The 19,238-nt window shown below is 32.2% G+C and overlaps 1 protein-coding gene and 2 pseudogenes across 1 annotated transcript; 2 read left to right on the top strand and 1 right to left on the bottom strand.

The window, feature by feature from the left end:
• The first annotated feature begins 178 nt into the window (after window positions 1–178).
• Window positions 179–6,356, top strand: LOC114731222 (LEAF RUST 10 DISEASE-RESISTANCE LOCUS RECEPTOR-LIKE PROTEIN KINASE-like 2.1; annotated as a pseudogene).
• A 5,545-nt stretch (window positions 6,357–11,901) lies between these two features.
• On the bottom strand, window positions 11,902–13,246 carry LOC114731224 (rust resistance kinase Lr10-like). The gene is made up of 2 exons (XM_028918360.1): window positions 13,124–13,246; window positions 11,902–12,998 (listed from the first exon to the last, which is right to left on the bottom strand). The coding sequence occupies exons 1-2, from the start codon at window positions 13,221–13,223 to the stop codon at window positions 11,902–11,904; spliced, it is 1,197 nt and encodes a 398-aa protein (XP_028774193.1). The 5' UTR covers window positions 13,224–13,246.
• A 4,157-nt stretch (window positions 13,247–17,403) lies between these two features.
• LOC114731225 (rust resistance kinase Lr10-like) lies at window positions 17,404–18,671 on the top strand (annotated as a pseudogene).
• The last annotated feature ends 567 nt before the right edge of the window (window positions 18,672–19,238 follow it).

Genomic DNA, 19,238 nt, shown 5'->3' on the forward strand with positions numbered 1-19,238 from the left:
GGGGAGGTATACAAATTAACCGCGTTAAGCCGGAAGAAAAGTAAAAAGTAGCTGCATGTCATTTTCAAATATCATCGATGTAAAGAAAACTCATTAATTAGCCGCCTGCAGCAGCAAGAAAAGTCAAAGGAGATTTAGTCTTCAATATATATATTAAAAAATTAAAAAAAAAAGGGATAGAGCTATGAAAAGTAGACGATTAAATGAAGATGATCAGAATCCAGAGGTGGAGCAGCTGCACATCATTCTCAACGATGGGAAAGAAAGGCTTGAAGTGTTGGTATTTGGCCTCGTTCAGTCTGCTTCTAACGCTCGGTGTTACGAGTTCTCAAGAGCAGAACAAACCCTGTCCTCCGTCTCGGTGCGGCATTATCACAAACATCTCATATCCATTTCGCCTTCGAGATGACCCAGCCAACTGCGGCGACCCCAAATTCGAGCTAGCCTGCGAAAACAACGTCACTCTTGTTCATTTGTATAACGGAACATACAGAGTACTGGCAATAAACTACAACAACTATACAATCCGACTCGTAGATCCTGGCATTCAGGCGGGTAATTGTTCCTCCCTCCCTCGCTATTCCTTATCCCAATCCAATTTCACCGAAACTTACCTCTTAAACATGGAATACGATAGCACTAATCCCTACGGCGCAAATCTGAAGCGAATAGGATTAGAAGTTTCATTCAAACACGTTGTGTACCTGAACTGCAGCGATCCAGTGAGGGATGACACATCATACCTCGATACATCTCCATGCGTGAATTGGGAATCCAAAGGAGGAGGTCATGTGTATGCATTAGCGGGAGATTTACTGGTTAAGGAGTTAAAACCTCAATGTCGAGTGAAATCGGTGGCCACCATTTCATTAGATTGGGATTCACAGGTAGGCGGTGGAATCAAGTCATACGCCGAAATTCACAGAGTGCTTTCCAATGGATTCGAGGTTTTGTGGTGGAAACGAGCTTGTGTTGATCATAGTTGTCCCATTTCCAGTTTCTGCTCTTTGAACCGCGAAACTCTCAGGCTCCAATGCGCTCGGGATTTCTCGTCCTGTTACAGTCCCATGGGAATAACTGTGCATAGCGGAATTTTATGCAGTAAGCCACTTTCCTTTCTGCTTTAAATTTAGATTTAACAATTTTTGGAATAAAATACCTTGTTGAGTTAATTTTAATTATAAATATAAAAATTATTTTTTTAATATTTATAAATTATTTTTATGAATACTTTTTCAATTATATTCAAATAGAAAAAGGAGATAGGATATTAAAGATGATTTTAGTATTTTAAAAAAAATATGTTATATTTCTTATAATTAACTAACTTACCTAACTTCTTTAATCTAATCAAATTAGTTAAATAAATCTTATACCAGAAAAGTACTAATTTTTTAATTAATAGCAAAACTAATTTGTTAAATACTCCATCTAATCATACATATATATAGAAATTAGTTAATAAGTTTAATTTCATCTTGAATATAAAACATCAATTTATTATGCTTCTAAATTTATAAATTTTTTCTTCTTTATCCACAAATATTGTATAAAGGGAGTTTTTATTAAAAATAATTCCAAACAAATGATATAATATTTTATGGAAATCCACAAACATTTTTAATAAATAATAAGTTTAATTATTTTTTTAGTATTTATAAATTAATTACTTATCTCTTTACGTACCTTAATTATATGCATATAATTCTCCCGCTGAGCTTTGAATTAAAATCATGTTTTATTTTTGTGTGATGCAGATCAGTTAACAAAGCTGCGCATATTGGCAGAAGGCAAGGGTTATCATGTTTTTTTTTTTTCCTTTCTTGATTACTTTTTATATTTTTGTTGATATTCTTACTTAGTCTTAATGGTTATTAAATAGTTGAAACAAATATTAATTCAATTATAATTGGTTTGACCACTGACCATAGTTCAACCATTTGACCATGAATTAGTGATTTGACCGTTGCTGTTTAACCTTTCTTTTCTGTAGTCCTTTTTTAAATCTATGCCTCGCCTGCCGTTGTTGACTTTGGCGATGTTTTCTTTCAGATTACCTCTACGGATTTCAAAAAGGTAAGTTTCGCTCGTTTCTTCATAATCTTACTATTTAATTATTATTTGTTTTCTTGGTTAGTGTTTAATTTTAATTTATTTTTTTAACTTATAATTTGTGCCATATTTTTCTTTAACTTTTTCTAGTACATCATGATGATGAGTCTTTTTATGAATGGAATGAAAGAGAATAGTGACATATATTGACATTTTAATAGATTGAATAGAAAAATAAAGTGATAAAAGTGAAATATATTTAGTTGTGAAGGATATTATTGAAATGTATTTTATTTTGACTTTTGAGTTGTACGTAACTTCCTCTTCTCCAAAACAAAATTCACATTCCCATTTTGCCCTTACTTCTCCATATCATGACAATATTGTCCTCCAATGCTATGAATTTCAAGAATCATATTTATTAGGACAACATGAATCGAAGAGCATTAATATAGTTGAACCACTTTGGTGGATTATAAATTGTAAGCTAAAAGGTCTCATTATCAATAATTTTATCAAGTGTTCTGTTTTTTTTTTTTTTCTATCCTTGCTTTTTTGACGAAGTCCATACAGTCTGATATACTATTCCCGCACTTCTAATAACCTTTTTTGTCAATATACAAACCACCTCAAATAATTTTTTATTATTCTCTCTTTGGGTACATAAGAAATTAATGCATCGATCCGATCGCAAGAGTGATATTATTTTCCGTTGACTGGAGTAATTAATTATCCAGCTTTCTAAAGCTATAGGTAATTATAACAAGTTAAAATATACTATATCCGTTCATAATTCTAAGATCCCATTCATAGATTAGGACCGGAGGTAGTATGTGATCTTTCTACTTTTGGTAGATTTTTCTTCTTTTTCTTCTTTTGCTATATCCTTAAAATTTTGTGACGCATGCCTCCACATCCTCTCCCGGGCATGCATTTTGTCAGAATTCAAAGTTTAATAGAATTGTTTGGTGATGCATGCCCCAAAGTAGTATTTAGTGTTCAATTACTATCTTGTCACATTTTAAAGTTTAACAGATTTTTTTAATTATATTTCAACGATCATTTCGTAATTATATTAGGTCTTAGTTTAAAGAAATAATCTTTCCGATTCAAAATATAAGTTATTTTTAATCACTTTACTGGAATGAAGGATGAATGGTTAATCATTAAATCTGTCTCAAATTAAAAAAATAACTTTAATTCCTCTTTATTAAAATTCTTCTCACCTCTATCATCCTTTTTTATACTCAATATGTGCCAATAAATAAATAGAGGTGAAATTACAAAATGAAAATTAATAACTATGTAGATAACTTATATTATGAATTAGAACTTTATCCTTAAAATTATTCTATATTTTGAATCAGAAGGATCAATTAAGCTTGATTTAAACTTAGTTTCATATAGTTTCATTACTTTTATCCAACTAATCAAACTCTTGTTCCTAATCAATTCCATTGCTTCTACATGTCCAGGACTAAGTCAAGTGGTGGGGAAAGATATAGACCCTCACCATGAAGACTATGATTTTAGTCTAACAAACGTTGCAATCATATTAGGGATAATCACTGGAAGAGGTTTTGTGCCATACATCACTGTCAGATTTTTCTTGGGCACCATATTCCTATCAACACTGTTGATTTATATATTTCGCAGAAGACACTTATCAATGTATGAAAACATCGAAGATTTCATAAGACTTCAAAATCTCATCCCAATAAGGTATTCCTACAAGGATCTGAAGAAAATGAGCGAAGGTTTTAAGAATAAGTTGGGTCAAGGAGGCTTTGGCACTGTGTATAAAGGGAAGCTAAGGAGTGGACCTATGGTTGCTATCAAAATGTTGGCCTTTGGGTGACTCCAAAACTAATGATCAAGAATTTATCAATGAAGTTGCAACTATTGGTAGGATACATCATTTTAATGTGGTACATCTTGTTGGGTTTTGTATAGAAGGAACGAAGCGTGCTCTTGTCTATGAGTTTATGTCAAAGGGATCTTTGGATAAAGTTATTTTTTTCAAAGGGAATTTCTCCTTGAGCTATCATAAAGTATATGAGATATCTTTGGAGATAGCTCGTGGGATTGCCTACCTTCATCATGGTTGTGACATGCAGATATTACATTTTGATATCAAGCCTCATAACATTCTTCTTGATGATGACTTTAACCCAAAGATTTCAAATTTTGGACTAGCGAGATTGTATGCGATTGATGATAGTATTGTCACCTTGACTGCAGCAAGAGGAACAATAGGATATATGGCTCCTGAGTTATTCTACAAGAATATTGGAGGAGTGTCTTATAAGGCTGATGTTTATAGTTTTGGAATGTTTTTTATGGAAATGGCAAGTCGAAGAAGAAATATGAATCAAGATGCAGAAGATTCAAGTGAAGCTTACTTTCCTTTATGGATTTATGACCAATTCAATGAAGAGAGGGACATAGAAATGGAAGATTTAACAGAGGTGGAAAAGAATTTGGCAAAGAAAATGATTATAGTAGCACTTTGGTGTATACAACTAAAACCTATTGATCGCCCTTCAATGAATAAGGTAATAGAGATGTTAGAAACCGAGGATGTTGAAAGTCTTGAAATGCCTCCAAAACCTTCTCTATATCCTAATGAGAGGGTTTTAATGAATGATAGTTTCAGCTCTAGCCAAACATCATCCGCTGTCTCTGCGGATTCTCCTAGCAGCGTAGGTGAGGTTTGAAGTGATGATGGGAAATAATAATTCGCAATTGAAAATGATCAAAAGCTGGTATTGTTTTAAAGTTCAGCTCATGATCTTTTATTTGATAACTATTGTTTTATTACCCTGATCTCGATTGTGCTTTAATAATAATAGAGCATCTCATTTTCATCATTAGTTGTGTCCCAATGGTGTGTGCGAAGATTATTAATCTCTTTCAAGTTCATATTCTACTTTGTAATTTATCATTCTCATATATATATATATATATATATATATATATATAATATAGTAGTCTAAGCCACAATATGCAGGTCAGACAATGGCAATGAATATAATGAGCCCAAAGATGATGGTTTTTTTTTTTAAAGTTCAACTGATGAATTTGTAACAACACTGTTAATTAATTAATTCGGGTTTAGTATGTATTGGTTTCATGTTTAATAATAATATCAATGACAGATCTTTTTTATCAACATCACAATCTCCTCTGTAGTGCATCATTCAGAAAATCATCCTTAGTAAAACTCTTTATATAAGCACATTCTCATTTTCATTTTCTTTTTTTTTTTTAACTCTTGATGTATAGTTATATTATAACATAATACAAAAGAAAAATTATTTTACAAGTATCTGTACTTTTTTTAATTTTTTAAATTGATATCTGTATGTTTTTTTCCCCTCAATTAAGTCTTTAATTTTAACCGTTCTTTTTTTTTTTTTTGATTCGTTAAACCCATGAATTCAGCAGTGTTTTGCAACTCACATGATGTAGTACATAGTTTTTTGTTTTTTATTTTTGTATAAAAGAGGGCTTAACCCAGAGTAACACTAAGGCAAAGTTGGATTAGTGTGTTTGGGTAGAAACCAAACTATAATTTTAAAAGTAATTTTATAGTATACAAAATAAACATATAAGAAAAATTTTACTTCGAATTACGTGAAAATATTTCTTAAGATTACCTTTTATGTTAACCAAACACCCGTTAGATCCCAAGCCGTCCCTGCACACAAAGCCCGTCAAAGCCCCTCAGATATCATGCATACCATAGTAGGAATTAGGGGTGAGCAAGAAGCCCATAACCCGTTAGCCCGCCCATAACCCAATAATTTTTTGTCCATTTAAGCCCGCCCAATTAGCCCATATAGAAGACACTAAACGGGTTGGATTAAATGGGCGGGGCAGCCCATTAAATGGGACGGGCTATGGGCAAGGCATCGGGCTGCCCATACCCGCCCATGTAAGTGTTTTTTTAAAAAAAATATTTTTATTCTTTATTTTGTAGACGGTAGAGTGTAGACCTAGTTTGAGCCTTGAGACTTTGAGTTTCTGCCTTTCAATTTTCATAGATTCTGTCATCTCTCTTTGTTCTTTCGAGCTTCGACCGAACTGAAAGAGTGAAGTGTGAACAACTTCCTCTGCCACTACCACCTCTGCTCTCCGTCTGGCATCTCTGCGTCTATGATAGTGCGATTCAAGTTCAACTTCGACTTCGTCTTTGCTCAGTTACTCTCCATCTGCTACTGTCGTCTTTGCTCTCCATCTGCTGTCACTGCATCTTGCCATCTTTAAGACTTCAACTTCATCTTGCCGTCCTCGAGATCTGACCAACAATAGAAGCAAAGGTGTTGTCGTGCTGAGTCGCTGGTGTCTAGTAGCTCACTGTTCGGTAAATCTTTCTTTTTGGCTTCTCCCTGTTGAACGATTGTTGGTCGCTGTCTGCCTGTCTCTCTGTTCCTCCATTTTTGAGTTCTGTTAGCTCACTGATAGGTTCCTCTATTGTTGGTCACTGTCTGCCTGTCTCTCTGTTCCTCCATTTTTGAGTTCTGGTAAGCGGTAGCTCACTGTTCGGCAAATGGAGTTTTTCTTATTTCGAACATGAGTCATTGAGTTGTGAAATTTGTAAATGTTACATATAGAAGTTGCATGACTTAAAAGCTTCATATGAAAACTAATATGCCATTTGGTATACAAAATTTATTTACATCTTTCCAAGGTTGCATAAATGCTGAAAAACTGAAGAAAAAAAAATTAGAAAAACTAAACAGGTTACCCCGTAACCCGGTCACCGTAAACGGGCTGCCCCGTAGCCCATTTAATACGGGCTTAAACGGGCTGCCACCGGGTTATGGGCTAGCCCATGCCCGTTTATTGTTAAATGGGCGGGCTATGGGCTAACCTTCGGGCTAGGCTAGCCCGCCCGTTGCTCAGCCCTAGTAGGAATACTCAACACATTATGACACCCGCACAATATCACGCATACGATAGTAATACTGTTTTTCCAAATTGATTTATGTATGGGGAAGATATTTTCTTCTTAGGTGAAAATTGAGATATATAATATTTATTTTACTCATATTGTTATTTATTACTAAATATTTTAATTCAAAATATCTTGTATATAATCTCATGATAGTATAACAAAGACAAAATGATTAAATTTTACAAGAAAAATCATAAATAAAACAATGGGCTATTTTTACCAAGTTTAAAAGGAAAATTGGGGGAATTCTTTATTGAAAATTTTATTGGTGAGAAAATCTGATAAGTATATATATGTACTCTACAACTTTTGTGTACACAAGGTACTTGTATTTTGATTTAGATTATTCTCATCAATAAACTTTTCGATGGAGGACTTTTCCCCAATTTTACCTTTGCAAAAACTCTTTTATATTAATGACAAAGTGAGACCACCATAATTACAAAACCAGTTGAAAATTATTTGATTATATGCCTCTCAAAGTTAAAAGTCATAACTTCGTATATTATTAATGACAACTTAAAAAAGTGTCTCTAGTTTATTAATTATTACTACTAGCTATACTAGTAGCTCACAGAATAAAAATAATTAATATAACAATAATTCCAATTAAAAAAAGCAAAATAAATCTAAAAAGACTAAAATACACAAAACTCTTCCCGAAATTTGAATCATTTGTAGATCACATCTCTAATCTTTAAAGGTTTAAATTAAGGGCGCTGATTCATGTGTGGGTCATCAACTCTTCTGCCGTTAAAATTACCTTAAAAGTTGACGGTTTTTTTCATGCCATAATTTTCATATTTTTTATTGTATATCATATCATATTAATATATTTAAAAATTAATCAAGGCGTAGTGAGAAATTCGTAACATTAAACAATGACAAAACTAAAGCCAGTAAATTCAATTTCCACACTTACACAACACGTACCTTAGAAAGAGATCACAATATATTTAAAAAAAAAAAATTTTAAAGCCATGTGAAACGGTCATAATTAACATGTACGCCTGTGGAAACAAACATACGAACCATATTACCCATATAATACTCATCCCAACAAAAAAATAGACTCCAATAATTTTAAGTCAAGTTAGAAATGGATTATAATATCACTTAAAATTAAGATGCATGGAAAAACCTACAATTACTTTAACCATCTGATATGAGGGGAATGGAAGGGAGGGGAGCGAAGGAACAAATTTAACAAACTTGATTTATAAAATTAAAAAAGTGGCGTCATAAAGTTTTAATAAAGAGAATATTTAAGATAAAAGTTTAATCACACTTTCGCAATTTTTTAAATCAAGCTCATTAAAATTTTTCCTCAGCTTCTCTCTATTTCTCTTGTGTCAAACGGATCCTAAGTAATGACAAACAAAGATAAATATTGTTTTCCACATTTACATAGCTGCATTTTGGGGGAAAACTTATGGCCTACAGATGGAGCTACTTAACTACTACCCTCAATTTTTAATATAAAAGCTAAATAGCTAATTTAAATATATTAAGAAAATTAGTTAAGAGCTACATGTTGGTCTATTAAATTATCTTTTTTAATCATATGTATTCAACCAATAAAGATATTTTGAGAAAAAATAGAAGACAAAGTAGATTGATGTATTATATTTATGATCAAATTCAATTTCCAACTAGCTCTTATGTTAAGGACTGAGTTAGTAATTTGGAAATTGAATACATTAAAAAAGTTAGATAAATTAGTTAATTATAATAAATATGACATAATTTCTCTAAAACACTTTTTGTAAAATATTAGATTATTCATTAATTTATAGGTTAGATAAATTGGTTTTGAAAAATTGATAAATAAAAAAGATAAAATTGATTGGGATATTATACTTAAGATCAAAACTAATTCCTTAACTGCTTTTTATATTTTGGAAGGAGGGAGTATAAAATAAGTTACAAAGGGACCATAATATTCGTAAAACTTGGGGTCACAATAATTTGAGACCGGACAACGACAACGAAAATAATATGCCCAAGTTTTCCAAGTCGTGGCTAGAATGCTCATCCCTCAAGAAAGAGACATCTAGACCTACAAAATAAGTTGGGAATTAAATTAGGAAGACAAAATATTTAAAATTTTTATCAATACCTTGAGAAGACTAAAACGTTAAACAAATGTCTCTAATTTTCCACGTGACAGTGATATTTGGTTGAAAACTTTTCTCCCTTAAATACGCTCATCAGAGCCGCTTGTAAGGGCCTGTTTGGTTTGAGGGGAGGGAAGGGGAGGGAGGAAGGGAGAGGTAGGGGAGGGGGGGGAGATTTCATCCTCCCCTTGTTTGGTTTGATTAAAAAGGAGGGGAGGGGAGGGCATTTAATGATCCCTTGTTTGGTTCAAGGAGGGGAGGGGAGAGATAGTAATAATCAATTTACCATTTTACCCTTACATATTAGTTTATGTTTTTTATTGATATATTATATAAATTAATTTACATCTTAATTTAAATTATATAATTTAATAAAAATTCAGTCTTATCATGTTAATATGTGTATTAAAAAATGGGTATAGTAATTTTTTATTCTAATTAATATAATAATATATTTAAAATAATCAAATTAACAAATTTTATATGCTATAAGAAAAATGAAATTTTATTTTCTTTAGGCTATCTTTTTTTCCAGCTTTAAAATATATTTAATAAATAATATATTTATAAAAAACAATTAATTTTATAATATTATAATTTTTTATTTAAATATTTTTATTTTTAAATAATTTTTATAATATATTTTTAATTATAATAATGTATATATTTTTTATTTTTTTACTTAGGATAATATATTTTTTATTTGAAATAAATATTATAATAATATTTTATGGGTAGAAGTGGAATATTAAAAAAGCCATAAGGGCATAATAGTCCAAATTTTGGCTCCCCTCCAAAAACCCCCAATTTGGAGGGGAGCCAAAATGGGGGGAGGGAGGGGAGGGGAGGGGAGGGGACATTTTAGCTCCCCTCCCCTCCAAAATTTCTAACCAAATGAGGGGAGGGGCTCCCCTCCCCTCCCCTCCCCTCCCCTCCAACCAAACACACCCTAAGTCGAGATAAAAATGGGAGAAATGATCTCCTTCATATAAAACTTAATTAATTAATTTGAGAAAATTTAAAAACCTAAAAAAATTACTTAATTATAGCACATGTTACATAATTTTTCTAAAATACTTATGTAATTTATATATCAGTTTATAAGTAAAGCAAATTAGTTTAGAGAATAAAGATAAATATGTTGTTTTAAAATAATTTATTTAATTTTTTTTTAATTTTTTCAAATTAGTTAACTGAGTCTTATATTAAAAATAGCAGGTAGTAACTTTCAACAATAAATATAAATGGAATTGGAATCTGGTGATTTCCGTCCTGTGTAAAGTGTAAAAAAAATCATGATATTGGATGAGCGCAGTTAAATAACTAAAAATATTTTTTTTAAATTGCGAAGGGAAAATGACAAATAAAAAAGGCTGAATATATGATATCCCAATTTGGGAAGCTAAGGATTTCTAATGACAGAGAGGAAAGACCTTCTCAAATTGAAATCTTAAAATTTAGTAAAATGACAAAAGTCCCTTTTATCTTTTTTTTTTTAAAAAAAAAAGGTTCAGCCCCTCACTAATAGCAGCCACTACGGCCCGCCGGCACTGATGTGGTGGCTGTTGGTGATTTTTTTTTTGTCACAAATTTTTTTTAGCCATGTGATAATATTTCAAGAAAGTGGTGGGAGTAGGATTTGATCTCACTACCTAGGATTTGATCTCACTACCTCTTGGTTATTTGGGCCAACAAAAAAAAAACCCATTGAACCATCAAAGATTTATTAACCTTATGATGCAAACCAAAAATATAACTTGACTCTTTTATTGTGACTCCAGCTAATAACAATAATTTATCTGGAAATGACAGGTCTTAATTAAAAAATAACAAGCCTAAATTTGATATTAACAAAACAACTTTTCCTGATACATAACAAAAAATAGCATGTACATTAATTAAAAATTATAATAATTTATTTAGAAATTACATGTCTTGATTAGAAAATGACAAGTCTAAACTTAAGATTAACAATGTGTTTTTTTCCTGATATATAACAGGAAATAACCGGTGCATTAATTAAAAATGATAATAATTTATTTGGAAATGACAAGTCTAAACTTGATATTAATAATATGTTTTTTCTTGATATATAACAGGAAATAACAGGTGTTTCACTTTTAAAATTTCATAAGTCAAACTACATCATAAATTATTTTACGATGCTAAATATATTTTAAAATAATTTTCTAGCTACTAGATGAACCTTAACCCTTTTATTAATATCCATGACATTAATATAACAAAATGTTCTATGTAATAAACATACTACCTCTAATCCTTACTATAAGAATTAGTTTGACATTTAATTTGGTCTTAAATATAAGATACCAATACACTTTGTCTCTTATATTTATCAATTTTTCTTAAGGTAATCATTGTAATAGTTGCACATGTTAAATATTTTATCAAATGATAGTTTTAACTAATAAATATGATTAACATGGGTATTTTAGGGAATACAATACTTTTTTATTATATTACTTCTAATTCTACTTATAAAACCTCATTTGTAGAATAATGTCTTATAAATAGGATTTAAGGTAGTAAATAACTTATTTATCTAATTTTCTTAATTTACTTAAATGAGTCAATTCATTCTTATATTAAAGACAGAAAGTGATCCTAAATAGAAAGCATCAATTTGGACATGGAACGGAAATAGATAATAATTGATTTAATCTATGGATAAACATGAAAATAATATTACAAGCCTCACAAAATACTCTCAATAAAAGTAAAAATTACATGTATTCATACACACTCAAGTATTTATTCGAATTCATGAACCACTTCTAACTCTAAATTCAAATGTCTCGTAGGAATGATGGTACTCATATTAGTTGAAGTGGCAAAGTCAAATGGAGTAGGAGGCACCTTTAATTTATCAACCTCTCCGTCTAGCATTTGAATAATGGTCTTCATGGAAGGACGATTTGCTGGATGCCATTGAATGCACCAAAGTCCCACAATTGCTAGTTTTCTCGCAATCTTAATGTCATCTTCATCTTCCATATGGATACTTATATCACCTCCTTCCATCAAACTATGGATCCAATCTGGGCATAACACTTGTAAGGTTTCTGGATTAGTGTCAACATTTTTCCTTCCACCAACCATTTCTAGTAGCAGTATTCCATAACTGTAAATATCTGCTTTATATGACACCTTTCCAAAGTTTCGAGAGAATATTTCAGGGGCAATATAACCCAAAGTTCCTTTAGCTGCTGTTATTGATATTGTACTTTGATTTTTAGAACACAATTTAGCTAGGCCAAAATCAGAAATTTTTGGAGTAAAATTGTGATCTAACAGCACATTACGAGGATTGATGTCAAAGTGAAGAATTCGGTAATCACAACCTTGATGAAGATATTCAATCCCTTGAGCTATGGAAAGGGCTAACTGTTGCAATTTCAACCATCCAAGGAAATTTTCCTTGTTGTCTGGCGAAGTTATGAACTTCTGAAGGGAACCATTTGGAAAGAAGTCATAAACAAGAGCACGATGAAAACCATCAGCACAAAAGCCTAGCAAACGAACAACGTTGATGTGATGAATTTTACCCATAGTCCCCACTTCATTGATGAACTCTTGCCCATCGCTATCTGAATTATTGATTACTTTCACTGCCACTTGGATTTCGGTAGATAACTTACCTTTAAACACTTCTCCATGAGCTCCTTCACCTAGTTTATACTTGAAATGATTTGTGATTCTTTTCAGGTCAGCATAAGAAAATCTAGTAGGTTTATGTACCTTGTAATTCTCCAAAAACTTTTCCAATCTCACTTGATCATCTCCTTTTTCTTTGAAATAGAGATATATGTAAAAGCACGCAATGAACACCAACGCCAATAGAATTGAACCTGGAGTTACAGAAGCATGTAAATTAAACATCCAATTTCAATCAAAGGAACAAACCAAAAGCCAAGTTGAGAGGGGGAAAAAAGAGCAAAAGAGGAAAAGCAAAGTCGATGATTGTCACAAGCACCTGGGAAAACAATTCCAAGAATCTTCCTGGTTTTGCCCTTTTCAATATCAGAATTTGGTTGTGGAAATTTGATTTGCAAGACATTTCTTTGAAGGCACATTGCGGAAATTGAAGAAACTACCTGAAACATCTTGGTGCAGAAGGCAAGGTCCCACTCTAGGATACTATCTTCGGAGGAAATAGCATAAATTGGGCAGACAACCATATCTTGTGCAGATGAATTGGAAAAGTGTTCGTGTCTAAGGTATCTCGACCCAAGTGAAGAACAATTGAAGAAAGTAACATTTTCTTTGGTTATATCATAAAACTCTAAAGGATAAATGGATGAATTGTAGAGACGATGTTGTAGAAAGAGTTTGGGAAGACAACCGTCTGGATCCTCTGTGTGTAAGATGTGGGATTTATAGTCTCTGTCATAGACGCGAAGACTTACTCCTTCAAGAGCAGGGATGGACGGGAACTCAACCATCCTGCCATGGTCAAAGAGATGGAATGGAACAGTTTTATAATTAGGCACACGCTGGTTCAGACTATTCCCTTGTTTCACAAGGAACATTGATAGCTGGAATATCACCAACAACAAAAATCTGCGATAGCAAAACATGGTAAGGAAATATTTTCTTTTCCGAGTTGTGCATGAAAGTTGGATTGGGATACCAATGTATGTTAGGTGACACGACATATATTTCATTTAGAATGAAAGCAAGGAGAAGAAGGAATTGACTTGGAAGTGCACTTTGGGTTAAAATTGTTGTCGTGGTCTGTGATGCTACTGAAGTAAAAAACTTTGGATTGATCAGATTTGACCAAAATTGTTTGCATTGGTTTATAGTGTTAGTTAAGGAAAAGCTTTGTATTGACTAGAGTTGATCAAAATTGTTTACCATGAACCTTGGCACTATTTAAGAAAGGCTTTGGATTGATCAGAATTGACCAAAATTGTTTGCCATGGCTTATGGTTTACGATGCTACTTGAGTAAAAACTTTGAATGGATTACAGTTCTTTGAAATTGTTAGCCGTGGTCTATGGTGCTGCTTAAGTAAAATTTTTGTATTGATCATAGATGACCAAAATTGTTTGTCGTGGTTTATGGTGCTATTTAAATAAACGTGTTAAATTGATCAGAGTTTACTGAAATTATTTGCCATGGCATGTGGACTACAGTACTACTCAAGTTTTGAATTGAGTATAACTGATCAAAATTGTTCATCGTGATCTATGATGCTATTTAAGTAAAAGCTTTGAATTGATCAAAATTGACTAAAATTGGCCCGTGGTTTACGATACGACTTAAGTAAAAACTTTGAATTGACCAAAATTGTTAGCCGTGGTCTATGGTGCTACTTAAGTAATTAAAAGCTTTGGATTGATTAAATTTGTTTCTTTTCTTCACTTAATTATCAATCTCTTTAGAACTTTCAGATAAGAAATTTTTTAATTTGTATTTCCTAACGTACAGGAAAATGGGGGGAAACTACTCTAGCAGTTAGTCAATATTCATAGTGACCAAGAGAGATGTAAAGACAAGTCATTAATCAGAAAGTGAAGTCAACTTTGGAAAAAGAAAAACAAGTTAGCCGCGTGGATAAGAAGAAAAGAAAAATGACGAGGAGCTGTGTTTATTAAATAGAAAAAAAGGAATTTATTGAATAACAAAGCTTAGAATCAACAACTGCACATCATTGTGAACGATGGAGAGAGAGAAAGGCTTAAGGCGGTGGGACCTAGTGTTGCTTACACTGCTTCTAACGCATGGAGCAAGTCCTGTGCTCCATCTCGGTGCGGCATTATCACAAACATCAGACACCCATTTCGACTAAGAGATTACCCGCCCGGCTGTGGCCATCCACTCTACGAGCTAGCCTGTGAAAAAACGTCACTCTGCTTCATCTGAATTCAGCAACATACAGAGTGCTAGGAATCGACCACAGCAACCTCACAATCCGACTCGCAGACCCTGGAATTCAGGAGTGAAATTGCTCTTCCCTGTCTCTCTATCTCTTATCCCTATCCAATTTCACTGACACTCATCGCCATCGACCCTCCGACGCTGTTCTGACGTACAAACAATTTACATTCAAGCACGTAGTGTACCTGAAGTTCAGGGGTCCAGTGAGGGACGACGCAGCGTACCTGGACACAGCTCCCTGCGTGAATTGGGAAAGAGGAAGCCATGTTTATGCCGTGGCCGGAGATTTACCGGCTTACCAGTTAAAATCTCAGTGTCGTGTGAAATCGGTAGCCCCTATAGCCTCAGATTGGGAGTCAATGGGAGATTGAAGACACAAGTCCTACGTTGATATTCACACAGTGCTTTCCTCTGGATTTGAGCTTTCATGCCGGCGAAGAGCTTGTGTTGATTTTAAATGCCCAAGTGATCGTAAATGCTCTTTGGCCCCAAAAACAATGAGTCTCAGATGCGTTACGTTTCCCAGTAGGTCTATTAGTCCCATGGGAATAACCCGCGGCAAGGTCGGAAAAAAATGTGCGTTATTTTTCCGTTTCTGGTTTAAATTAAATATATTATTTTATTTTTGTTAATAAGTACTGCCTCCGTGTTTTTAATATAAGAGTAAGTTAACTAATATGAGTAGATTACAAATATTTGTTAAATTAATTATTTATAATAAATAAGTGTTATCTTTTTTAGAATATCTTTACTAATCATTTGTATTAATTAAAACTATTATTTGATAAAATTTTTAACATGTATAACTATTAAAGAGATTGTTTTAAAATAAATAAATAAATATAAAAGACAAAATAAATTAAGATCTTTAATTTAGAACTAAATTAAATATTAAACCTATTTTTATATTGAGAAACACCCACCCTTTACTCACTAGTAGCACATCTTACTTAATTCAGATTTGTTTTCACAGTTTTCTTGGCTTAAATGAAGCAAAACTTTTTTCCCTCAACAATCAATCAATGATTAATGAAAAAAAATTAGTTTTTTTTCAATTGAGATTTCCATATTCAAGACGATGACATTATATTTACGGTTTTTAATTTTTAATATTTCTGAGTATTGCAGGTCATTTATCAAAGCGGCGCATATTGGCAGAAGGTAATTAATGAGCTTTTTCACATATATAAGAAAATTGATTAATTTAATTATTTGCTATTATCATATAAAAGGTTATATAGCACTTTCCGTAACATATCCGGCCTATAAATTTTAAAGGAAAACAACATACCATTAGATACTTATTTTGTATCCAATCACTGCCGTTGTTGACACTCCTAAAATTTCCTTGCAGATTTTCTTTATGGATTGGAAAAAGGTAAGGTTCTATCTCGTCCCCGGTACGTTTCTTGTTATTTTATTGGGTTTAGCCGCGAGCCCACGATTTTAATTTAATTTCTTAATTAATTAATTGATCAATTTTAATATATCTTCTCAATAAATATTTTATTTTAATTTCTTACTTATAATTTGTGCCATATCTATCTTCATTTAGATATGCCAAATTAAATTGATTCTGCACATACGATTTTTTTTTTTTTTTGGCCTGAGCACATGCGAATATTAAGTGATTGAATTGGGAAAAAGGGATCTTATATTTTACAAGTAAATTCCTACACTTTTTCATCATCCTTTTAAAACAAGTCCACGACAATATCAAAATAACACTTTTGATTGACTCCTTATTTCTGCCATAAAAAAAAGTCTATAAACTTTATATCTTGTCATGGTCAAAAATAAAAATAAACTTTATATAAATAAATGATGTTACTCATGATTTTAAATACTTTATAAACGTCAAATAAAGTTTCACTCCAGATATCAAACCTACGTCTCATCACATATGCACACGTCTTAGTGTCTTACTTCTAAGGGTAGGCAAAATCAAAGATAGAAAAAATGTTTTAACCCAATATAATATAATTTATTTAGATATTATTACTTATATTTTTATACCTTGTTCTTTTTCATTTGTATAAAATCCTACTGTAAAAGAAATACTAATAATTAATTATAAGGTTAATACCATTTTCAACCCCTAAAATTTTAGTTTATTTTAATTTTAGTCCCTAAAATTTGAAACTAATAATTTTGGTTCTTGACATATTGTCTCAAAGACCAAAAACTATTTTAAGGACTAAAATTGTTAGACGAATAAAAATGAAATTAAATTTCAAAAATAAAACCACTGACTTTAAATTTTAGAAACTAACACAAAAAAGAAATCAATTTCAGGGACTAAAAATAGTATTAATACTTAATTTTATGTGTATTCAAGTAGTCACATTCTTGTCACTACTAACCAATTATATGGTGTTTATTTGTGGGGAAAAAACGGGTACAGGACTTGACGAAACAGCAAGGAAGGGTATATACCCTCCCCACAATGACACCGATTCTATTCCAACAAATCCAGCAATCAAATTGGGAATACTTACTGCAATAGGTCTTGTGCCATGCATCATAGTCAGATTTTCAATTGGGGTCCTACTACTATCCATATTGTTGATTTATACATGCCGGAGAAGGCACATGTCAATGTTTGAGAACATTGAAGATTTTATAAGGCTCCAAAACCTTATTCCAATAAGGTACTCCTACAAGGAATTAAGAGCAATGACAGAAGGTTTTAAGATTACGTTAGGTGAAGGGGGCTTTGGAACTGTATACAAAGGGAAGCTAAGAAGTGGATCTTACGTTGCTATTAAAATGTTGGGCAAATCCAAAGCCAATGGCCAAGAATTTATCAGTGAAGTTGCAACCATTGGGAGGATACACCATTTAAACGTGGTTCATCTTGTTGGGTTTTGTGTAGAAGGAACTAAGTGTGCTCTTGTCTATGAATTCATGTCAAATGGATCTTTGGATAAATATATTTTTTCAAAGAAAGAAAGGGTCTCCTTGAGTTTTAATAAGATATATGAGATTTCTCTGGGAGTAGCTCGTGGGATAGCTTACCTTCGCCATGGATGCGATATACAAATATTACATTTTGATATTAAGCCCCATAACATTCTTCTTGATGATAATTTTATTCCAAATATTTTAGATTTTGGATTGGCAAGATTGTATTCTGTTGGTGATAGTATTGTAACTTTAACTGCAACAAGAGGAACAATAGGGTGTATGGCTCCTGAATTATTTTACAAGAACATTGGAGGAGTTTCTTACAAGGTTGATGTTTATAGCTTTAGAATGCTTTTGATGGAATTGCAAGCCGAAGAAGGAATTTGAATCCACACCTAGAACATTCAAGCCAACTTTACTTTTCTTTATGGATTTGTGATAAACTTTATGATGATAAAAATATTGCAACAGAAGATTTGACAGAAGAAGAAAAGGATTTAGCAAAGAAAATGTTCATTGTAGCACTTTGGTGTATACAACTAAAACCTACTGATCGTTCTTCAATGAACAAAGTGATAGAAATGTTAGAAGCAAATGATGCCAAAAGTCTCGAAATGCCTCCGAAACCTTCTCTATATCCGAATGAGACTGTTCTTGTGGATCATATGTCCAACTCAAACCAAACAACATCCACTATTTATGGATGTTCTCATAGCAATCTAGCTAGGTGAGGGCACAAGCAATAGAAACTAAAATGCAATTGAAGAAGGAGCTAGGCCAAAGCTTGTAGCCTTTTAAAGTTTGAACTTATCATATTTGTGTTTGATGGCAATATACAGTTATTGTTCGGATTTGGGTTTTGCCTTAATAATTCAGCATGCTTTTACCATTGTAATGACGTCTGATATGTCCAAAAACTATTAGGTCTCATTTAGTATGAAGTATTGAAAATAAAAGGTAAGGATTGCGATTAAGAAAATTTATTAAAAAGGTATTTAGCATCAGAAACTACTTGTTATAAGGGATTAGCTAAATCCATATATGTGGGATTAAGGAATATCATAGGGAAAAGTGATATTTCCCAATCCCACCTCTATGGGTTTGCCTAATTTCATGTAACAAGCAATTACTTATGCCAAATATTATTTTAATAATTTTTCTTAATTGCAATTATAATCTCAATCCCTCATTTTCAATGTTTCATACCAAACAAAATCTTTGTGTAATCTCTTTTAAACTTATAATCTACTACCTCTAGTTCTTAATATAATAACTAATTTGGTATTCAATTTATTCCT

This window comes from Neltuma alba, unplaced genomic scaffold (assembly GCF_004799145.2).
Source record: "Neltuma alba isolate B1F8T4 unplaced genomic scaffold, ASM479914v2 tig00012808_pilon, whole genome shotgun sequence".
In the NCBI taxonomy this organism is placed as follows: domain Eukaryota; kingdom Viridiplantae; phylum Streptophyta; class Magnoliopsida; order Fabales; family Fabaceae; genus Neltuma; species Neltuma alba.